The sequence below is a fragment of the Pecten maximus genome, unplaced genomic scaffold (genome assembly GCF_902652985.1).
Source record: "Pecten maximus unplaced genomic scaffold, xPecMax1.1, whole genome shotgun sequence".
Lineage (NCBI taxonomy): Eukaryota > Metazoa > Mollusca > Bivalvia > Pectinida > Pectinidae > Pecten > Pecten maximus.
The window spans coordinates 20908-31715 of record NW_022979182.1 but is presented as its reverse complement, the minus strand read 5'-3'; the positions used below and the strand labels follow the sequence as shown (position 1 = coordinate 31715).

General features: G+C 36.7%; 1 protein-coding gene across 1 annotated transcript; it reads right to left on the bottom strand.

Annotated features, from left to right (window-relative positions):
* Nucleotides 1-1622, bottom strand: LOC117318306. The gene is made up of 3 exons (XM_033873305.1): nucleotides 1412-1622; nucleotides 906-1226; nucleotides 1-209 (listed from the first exon to the last, which is right to left on the bottom strand). The coding sequence occupies exons 1-3, from the start codon at nucleotides 1620-1622 to the stop codon at nucleotides 1-3; spliced, it is 741 nt and encodes a 246-aa protein (XP_033729196.1).
* Between the last annotated feature and the right edge of the window lie 9186 nt (nucleotides 1623-10808).

The following is a 10808-nucleotide window of genomic DNA, read 5'->3' as shown; positions in this document are numbered from 1 at the left end:
CTAACCGATAGCGGCATGATATGAAATAGCTCTGTCGACAAAGTGTCCATTTTTGACAAGCTCTGTGAACATATAAGCGTTTGCAGAGTTGACTCGATGGCTCCATTTGAATGCATAAACCCCCTCACGAAGACACGTGAAGACGCCCGTGTTCTTGCTGTAGTGGCCACCGACCAGCGTGATGACGTTATCGAACGCGATGGGATGCCCTTCACCAGCACCGAAAGAGTTTGTCCAAGTACAGCGTGGAAGGCTACTACGATACTGGTCGGACCCGAGAAAAGATTATCTTAGTACTTTGTTTTGTGCATTCTTCATTTTGGTAATAGGATTTGGTTTTTAATAGCCGAAGAAACAACGAAAATCAATACAATGAATGCAGATATGAAATACTAGATCACTGTTTGCTACATAATGATAATAAACGAAAAATAGCACGAAATTTTCTTCTGTGCTGGAAACTAAGAAAGAACATACCAACGAATATTTCAGGTTATACGGAATGTACAACTAAAAAGTATCTCGAATCTTCATATATAGTTTTGGATATAAAAATGGGCATAAAATCAGTTCAGAAACAGGTCCATGGAGATAGTTCATACCATTATACAATAGGGCTGGATAGGCGGAAAGAGTGTTCTTCAGATTTAAAGACCAGGTTTAGTTTCTTTATGGCTAAAGGTATTATACTAATTCCATATTATCTTGTGGCAAACAAACATAAATTTACACAATGTTTTAACACATAATTGAAAAAAAATCATTAAATTTCTTTTTACCTGAAGTTGAATATATGCTTGCATCACGTGTTTTGCTATACTTAATGAAAAAAACTAATGAAAATTATTATCTTTTTAAGTATGAATTGATATACAGACCTACACGTGCGCTCCTGTTTAAATCACCTCCACGTATTTCGTCTTCATTCAAGTCTTTCCTAAATCCAGTCTGACGATTTGTAGAGTTCTCGTGATTGGATCCCGTCCATCTGGATCTGAACTTTCCGAGACGTCTCCCTCGGCGACGAGGGCCTTCCTCGCTAGTGTTCTGGGTAAATACTGTTGTGTTCACCTCCGTTTGGCCTGTCAGTGTCTGTCTATGTAGTAGATTTTCGATAATGTTGACTCTTTCCTTCAGACGATTGTTTTCTCTCCTGATGTCATCTAAATCTCGTCTCATATTCATTATCTGATCAATGTTGTTATCGCGAACACGTTCTAGAACGTCTGTTTCAAAGAAATAATTATTAATAAATAATTGGTTTATTATGACATATTGAATATCTTTAGTTCATGATTTCCAATATCCTTTTCAAACTTCTGTATAATAAGGTGAGTCATAAATAAACTAAATTTTGTCACGACCGGATCATGTACTACAATATATATTATTTCACCGACAAGGTATTTACCAATCTCAGATCTATCTTGCGTGTGTCTTCTCTCGAGTTCCTCCAGACGACTTGTTAGATCCGAGGTCAAAGCGGCAAAATGCTCCTCAACGTAACCTCGTATTTCGGCCGGAATGTTCCAGGAAGGCTCGTTGTTGATGAAAGTCCCTCCCTCTGCGATGGACCAAAAGGGAATGACAAAGACAATACAGAGACATTGTTTACGGGACATTTTACAAAAGCTGTATACTTATTCAGGTACCTTGGCGAGAGTGATAAGATAATTCTTCGATACACTGCTATCGTTCTTTACCATTATCGGGGCCGTCTGAATGACCTTATTCCTAGTAACTAAACCGGAAAAAAATATAGAAACCGACACAATAACAACTACATCAGTATCTTCTTCGACAGTTTAGGACTTAAGTTTATGTCTGATATAATCATTGTTATTCAGTATGAATATCATTACCATTTAAGGTCATCTGACCAGAAGGGTAACGTATAGCTATCGTGTTTCATCGCGCGCTGTGCATAAACGTTTGCTTTAAAATCCTTTTCGTCTCATATGCATGCACCTATTTAACCACCTTGGCCGGAATCAGGGACTAGTAGTTAATAAAATGAGACTGGTTCGACCAGCGGGTAAAGAGGGTACACAGTTCAGAATGTACATTATTCACTAAACGTTATTTTGAAATTCAACTAGAAATTGTTGGCTTTTCACCTGCATTACACATCAGGCCTTAAGGATATATTTTAAGGTAAGATAACACTTTTTTTTTTCTTTTCCATAATGAAATGATTAGATTAGATAACATATAACATATCGTGTTAAGCCACGCCCCGTTTCTAATCAAAACAATATGGCGTCAAGTTCGAAATTCAACACTCTGCACCATTTTTATGATTGATGACCCGTGATATTGGAATCGAAAGTGAAGAAATCGAATAGAATGAATTAACTTAATAAATTTAATAAAAATCGTTAACTTCATTCTTACCGTCATTTATTGATTGAAACTTTCATTTCGTCCGTGTGTAAGCATCTAAGGTCAAGTAAAATCCGAAATGAAATGGAACAAGTGCACACAACTTCACATAACGGTGGAGCCTGTAGAAACACATCAACCCTGACTTTGTTAAAATGCACATGTCGTTAAGCATGCTGCGTAAATCCAAATATGTCTTTAAATCTTCGGAAACAGGACTTTCACAACAATCCAAATACGCCGCTTCGTTAACATACAGACCGAGCTCTCGCCAGTATGGGCGTGGCCAATTGACCGACTTTGATAGCTTCTTTCTGGTTGGTCAATCCGCCACAGTATGACACGTCACTAGCGGAGGTCACAGAGTACTTAACAGCGTACTTGTAGCGCTGTAAAACAATGTTTCTCAATATATGCGATAGTAAACGTGTTAGAATGGGGATAGTACGTTGTTTTTCGTGGCTATACTGGCGATTAGAACATGAAATTTGGTTTAAACTCTCGACCTATCGGTCTCGAGTTCAAACCAAATTTTATGTTCTAATCGCCAGTATAGCCACTCAAAACAACTTACTATCCCCTAAATGATGAAATAGATGTTGCAAAAAAAAACCGCTTAAACTAAGCACGCATTCTTGAAGTAAAGCACAGCGCATGGATATCGCGCATTTAGATCTGTAGTGTTAGAGTTCGTGATACGGTTTGAAAGTCATGGTAAAACCGAGTTTTAATAGAAATGATGTGTGTATTTCAGAGCGAAATGCAGCCAATCCTGGCCCGTTTCACGGAGGTGACATTGACATAAACAAATGACAAGTCTGATTAGCGATTTTGACGGAAATACAGATTATGGTAATCAATTGGTGCTTTTTAATCTAATTTCTATGCAAATTTTTTCACGGCGCTAAACGTCCTCCATTACCCCAAAAATAGATTTGCGATGATGGATCTCCTTGTTCTTTTGCATAAACCTTGATACGTGGCCGCAGACGTTTGTTGTGAATTATACAATCATATTGACGTGAATGTAAAGGTTTTGGATATTGTAAACGACGTAAGTATTATAGGGCACACAATGTACACATCACACGGCACGTGATTACGGGGTACATAACACCTGATAATTAAAAATATGCATCGCGATACAGGTAAGACATTCTATATACATTGTAGTATAACATGTAAGCTGTTCCAAATCATCCCGACAACGAGACAACCATTAGATATTGCACTAATGCGCCAACATACACAAATAAATCTACACAGAAGATGAATTTAGAGCCAGGGAATTCCCCTAACCTTGACCACCTGTAGGAGTGAATGCGACTCCTACTGATATACCCGATATATTTCTATGATTGGATTATATAAATATTTGTAATCAAAATTACGTTTTTTTGATGGGTGTTGAGTCAATATTTAAGCAAGTAAGGGCTTATTATGTGGCATGCATGAAGAGTTTTCTTCTCCAAATAACAGTAAAATCCCAATTTAAACAGTTACATTTCAATGTATACCTAAGTCACTGCTGTGTTAAATCAACGATCTTTACGCAAAAAATGTAATAAACCAAATCGAAAAGATAACACCTCTATAACTTAATCATTAAGCGAATTAAGGCCTTTATCTACAGGTACCGAACGAAACATCATATAGCCGCCATTCGATCCTGTTCGTCCTAACAAGCCAATGTCATTTCCATGTCATCATGATCCGGACATTTTAACCTGTCTCCAGTAATATATCCCGATTATCAAGCCAAAGAGGGAAATCAAGGGGAATAACTCCTGTTACATCTGCTGAACTAAGAATGCTTTACTATATGTGTGTCCAGAGTGACATGTCATTTGTTTTAAACGAAGAATATCGGGTTATTGAGTTATTTTCATGAGTTTTTGTTATTTTACTGGGTCACACAGATGATAAGTGCTGTTTTTGTTCATTTTTTAACACAATATCTAGTATAATCCAATATTGCCTTGTTTAATTCAGTTATATTTCAAAGGTCCATATACTCATTACCTTGACAAGGCTTACTTTGATTCTTGAAAAAAAAATGAATTAAATATAACTGTGTTTTTATTCTCATATTACCAAAAGAAACAGATATCATTTATCATGCTTTTCTGGTTGAAAATTATTACATGTGCTTTTGCTTTCAATGTTGTTATGAAATTATCTGTATCAGTTAGAAATATCTCTGTTATGTGTTTTCAATATCAGCATTACTTACCTCTATACACAGGAGCAACATACATCGCCGCCATACACAGGGTGATGTGGCATTGACTGTGAGCAATTGTTTGTGGAACAAAGAATGTTTTGTGGACAAGTAAATATGTTTAATCAGTTGCTGACTTTTGAAAAATGTTCAAGAAATGTATAGGGACTTTGAAGCAAATTTTGTCTTTATACACATCCTATGGGGTGTACATTGGTCGTTACAGTCTCACTAAACATCGATTACAAAATATATATAAGTCATAGACACTCGATATTCCACATTGGGCCACTCTGAGACGATCATATGATCTCTACCTTTGTTTTAAATCGTCGCTTTATATAAATATATTTGTTTAGAAATGACCAATCCTGTTTAATAGATAAGTTAGGCTTCCTAAAATAATTGTTGAATATTCTTAAGTTTTAATTTGTTACCATGTTTAGATTTTCATTTGTCAAAAAATCAGGATAAAAAATTATGGATTTGTGAACATGACATAATGTATTGAGGTTACCCTATTGTGATAAAACTTCACACTTGATGGTACAAAATCACATTAATGTACCACAGAATATAAGACACTATTGTCAGGGTTTGTCAGAACATAAACATACACATAGAATTGTAGGGGTCATAGTTCACTTAGTAGGCAAAGTGATCAATTTATATTCCAACATCCATGGTAACCAGGGTTGCTATGGGAACGGAATGGTAATGGTGACTTCGCTGCCCTTTGGTTTATGAAGTACCTGTCCTCTCATTGGAATCTTCTATTTGTTTTCACTAGAAGGTTCTAATTTTAATATTCCTGGGGGAAACAGGTACTGGTAAAAATTGTGGGACAAATGCGCTGTTAGTAAAGTACACATCCAGTAATAAATCTACATTAATATTTCTATGGTTTACATATGGATCCCTCCATGTAAGATTTTAATGTTTCCAGAATTTCTATGGGTATGACTCGTAACTCGCATAGATTTATCACAAATCATGAACAAATTGTAGATATATATGACATTGAAATAATGTCGAAGGAGTTGCTACTCCCCAGAAAAAAAGTCGGCATTAATGAACATCGATTTCCTGATAAATCAGTTTAAGGTATACCTATATGGAATATGTACAAACTATAGTTTTGCTTGTTTTTTTCTGTATAAATATGAATGCCAAATATTTATTTCGAGGGAAAATATGTGTTTTGAACAAACTATTTAACACTATAGATATATATACTGCTTCTTGTTGTTATAATTATAGGTACACTGTATGTGATATATTTAACGTGTTGGGATGGATAGTGCATTAAATGTGTGTGTGAGTTTGTTATACACCAGCTGTTTATTTTAGTCTCTTTATTTTCACCAGAAACCTCTCACATTTCTCTGACGTTTCTTCATCAGGAAACTTTTTTTTCCCAATTTTCTACAAACATGAATTTTGCAAATACGATCAATGCCGTTTACGCCAAATCGTACATTCATTAATTAAACATCAAATTCTCTAAACAAATTTCTGGTAGAAATAAAGAGATTTACAGAGGTGTTCTTAATAGACTTTTTGTTTTGAAGTATATCACATAATGTATTGAATCACTTTTCCTGTGGCAGTACTTGTGATTTCCCCAAACATTAAACACTATTTTTCCAGATATTATTTAAGTGTAAATTTAAGTTTTCTTATGATTATAAGTATAAACAGGATCTGGTCTGTTGTTATATATGTAATATATTGTTTATTGTTTTAAGTAGATAACGGAGATCACTTTTCACTGGATCTGCTTATAGGCAGAGAGAGGTATTTCTGATTGATGAAAGAAAGATCCCTCAATATTTTCAGTAAGATTATATTAAGTATAAACAAATCTCCTCACAATAACACAATATAATTCAAAGTTTTTTTCACGTTCCGTTCGGCCTTTTGGAAATGACTGGTCGACCAAATATATATAATGTTGAAGTAGTTCATAGTCAGCTTTCATTTCTCTGACGTTACAATTTAAATTTGAAATTTTGTGCTGGGAGTTTGAAATGTTAGTTGTTAAGCTAGAGCTGATTTCCTTTTGTTGTTTCTACCATACAGTTTTATAAGTGTGAAACCAAGTCTAGTCCCAGACCCCGATGTGAGGGAGACAACTCTAGATAAACATGTGTATTTATTCTAAGGGAGACTCCTCTGTTTGATGTTTAAGTATGATGATTAGATTAGAATTTCTTTTTCTATTTTTCAGATTTTAATATTTTCAGACAAAATTCTCCCTATTGTGACATGTAATTATATGAAATGTGCTCATTTAAATAACTGACATCATATTTGCTAACAAAAAATAAAATTATTTTAAACGGTATTGTAATATTGTTTTTTGTAACAACGTTTTCTTATATCGCTGGGGGTTGATTTTAACGTTGCTATTTTTTCGTATTTCCTGGAGTGTTTAGATTTTCCCCTGTACCATACTATCTCCAACACAGTATCAATAGACGACAGACTGTGTACATCCAAATTCCACTTCATTGTTCCCTAAGTCCTCCAGGGTTAACTGTCGTTGTGAGAAAAAAAATAACCTTGCACTCCTGCTGCAATAGATCACAAGTTTTAAACTGGTTTTGATTTTAAAATCTATCAAAATTGAAACAAGTCTCACATCGTCAAATGAAGAGTACCGTTTTGTTGGTGATCTGCTTGCTTCTTTTCTTATTATTGGAAACACACCGAATAGCCGATGGAGGAATAACATATTTATATAACTATATATTTCTACCGGATACTTTGACGGAGTCATTGAGAGCTATAGTAATCGATGGCTGCTTTGAGCAGAAGAAACATTGGAATTTCCATGATTCATCTTGATATGAACCGGCGCCTAAAAAAAGAGTTTTTTTTCCTGTTCTAGAGTATTTTTTCAAAACGCATAATCACAGGGATTTTTAGTTATAATTTGAAGGGCTCACTAACAAAAGTCCGCTGTAGTTTATATATAAAGCGATGTTTCCATGTACCATGTTGCCGTTTGATCATATTACATTACGGGCCATAAGGGCGCATGTGTTATAGGGAACAACCAACCAATTGAAAAAATAGACTTTTGTAACTTGCCCCTGTGCATAGAAAGTTGAGCCAAGGATAAAATGTCTGGCATCCACTGATTGGCCAGTATATTATGCAGTTCCAAAACAGAAATGTAGCCTGATAGATAACTATCCATAGGTAATGTTGATATAAATTTCGTAAGTCAGATATTTTTTTTTCAAAAGTAGAGGTCTTGATAACAGGTGAAAATGTCAGATTTCTCAGAATGTTTACTGCGGAATTCACCCAATTTCAAAATGGCTACCATGGAAAGAATTTGAGCTGAAGGACCCAACATTTTTAAAAGCTATGGTCCACTGATATGTATTATAGTTCATTTCTTTAACTGGAAAATTATCCTAAACATCGCTTATTACAATAGTGTTGAATATAAAAAGCAATCATAAGCGGAAAAAGCGTGTCATTTCACCAAACAAGGATGTTACTTTTAATTTTCTCACTACTCTTTGGAAAGATTCACATTATATTGTAATACGATATCTGATAAACCCGGCAGTCGTGACTTTTTTCACGCACATGTGATGCAAAACGGATCTTTAGTGTATGTGGTGTAAAAATAAAGCGTATAAAAATATACGTAGTCATAATATTTTAGGTACTTGAAACTAGTTAGACCGGCCCCCAGTCTCTAGAATATTAGAATTATAAATAAATTGAGGTTATTGATTTAAGTCACTAGGATATGTCTGATTCTAAGTTTCAATCTAGGGGGAGATAATCTAGTATTATAATTTAGCTTTGCAAATCTTAACATAGAAAACTTAGGGCAAACATACAGCCGCTACGTAGTCACAATAGGGTACGTTTTAGGAACTGGTCACAATAGGGTACGTACTAGGAACTAGTCACGATAGGGTACGTACTAGGGACTAGTCACAATAGTGTACGTACTAGGAACTAGTCACAATAGGGTACGTACTAGACATCAGTCACGATAGGGTACGTACTAGGAACTAGTCACGATAGGGTACGTACTAGGGACTAGTCACAATAGTGTACGTACTAGGAACTAGTAACAATAGGGTACGTACTAGGAACTAGTCACAATAGGGTACGTACTAGAAACTAGTCACGATAGGGTACGTACTAGGAACTAGTCACGATAGGGTACGTACTAGAAACTAGTCACAATAGGGTACGTACTAGAAACTAGTCACGATAGGGTACGTACTAGAAACTAGTCACAATAGGGTACGTACTAGAAACTAGTCACAATAGGGTACGTACTAGAAACTAGTCACAATAGGGTACGTACTAGGAACTAGTCACGATAGGGTACGTACTAGGGACTAGTCACAATAGTGTACGTACTAGGAACTAGTCACGAAAGGGTACGTACTAGGGACTAGTCACAATAGTGTACGTACTAGGAACTAGTAACAATAGGGTACGTACTAGGAACTAGTCACAATAGGGTACGTACTAGAAACTAGTCACGATAGGGTACGTACTTGACATCAGTCACAATAGGGTACGTACTAGGGACTAGTCACAATAGGGTACGTACTAGGAACTAGTCACAATAGGGTACGTACTAGAAACTAGTCACAATAGGGTACGTACTAGGAACTAGTCACAATAGTGTACGTTCTAGGGACTAGTCACGATAGGGTACGTACTAGGGACTAGTCACGATAGGGTACGTACTAGGAACTAGTCACGATAGGGTACGTACTAGGGACTAGTCACAATAGTGTACGTACTAGGAACTAGTAACAATAGGGTACGTACTAGGAACTAGTCACAATAGGGTACGTACTAGAAACTAGTCACGATAGGGTACGTACTAGGAACTAGTCACGATAGGGTACGTTTTAGGAACTGGTCACAATAGGGTACGTACTAGGAACTAGTCACGATAGGGTACGTACTAGGGACTAGTCACAATAGTGTACGTACTAGGAACTAGTCACAATAGGGTACGTACTAGACATCAGTCACGATAGGGTACGTACTAGGAACTAGTCACGATAGGGTACGTACTAGGGACTAGTCACAATAGGGTACGTACTAGGAACTAGTCACAATAGGGTACGTACTAGGAACTAGTCACAATAGGGTACGTACTAGAAACTAGTCACGATAGGGTACGTACTAGGAACTAGTCACGATAGGGTACGTACTAGAAACTAGTCACAATAGGGTACGTACTAGAAACTAGTCACGATAGGGTACGTACTAGAAACTAGTCACAATAGGGTACGTACTAGAAACTAGTCACAATAGGGTACGTACTAGAAACTAGTCACAATAGGGTACGTACTAGGAACTAGTCACGATAGGGTACGTACTAGGGACTAGTCACAATAGTGTACGTACTAGGAACTAGTCACGATAGGGTACGTACTAGGGACTAGTCACAATAGTGTACGTACTAGGAACTAGTAACAATAGGGTACGTACTAGGAACTAGTCACAATAGGGTACGTACTAGAAACTAGTCACGATAGGGTACGTACTTGACATCAGTCACAATAGGGTACGTACTAGGGACTAGTCACAATAGGGTACGTACTAGGAACTAGTCACAATAGGGTACGTACTAGAAACTAGTCACAATAGGGTACGTACTAGGAACTAGTCACAATAGTGTACGTTCTAGGGACTAGTCACGATAGGGTACGTACTAGGGACTAGTCACGATAGGGAACGTACTAGGAACTAGTCACGATAGGGTACGTACTAGGGACTAGTCACAATAGTGTACGTACTAGGAACTAGTAACAATAGTGTACGTACTAGGGACTAGTCACGATAGGGTACGTACTAGGAACTAGTAACAATAGGGTACGTACTAGGAACTAGTCACAATAGGGTACGTACTAGAAACTAGTCACGATAGGGTACGTACTTGACATCAGTCACAATAGGGTACGTACTAGGGACTAGTCACAATAGGGTACGTACTAGGAACTAGTCACAATAGGGTACGTATTAGAAACTAGTCACAATAGTGTACGTACTAGGAACTAGTCACGATAGGGTACGTACTAGGGACTAGTCACAATAGTGTACGTACTAGGAACTAGTAACAATAGGGTACGTACTAGGAACTAGTCACAATAGGGTACGTACTAGAAACTAGTCACAATAGGGTACGTACTAGAAACTAGTC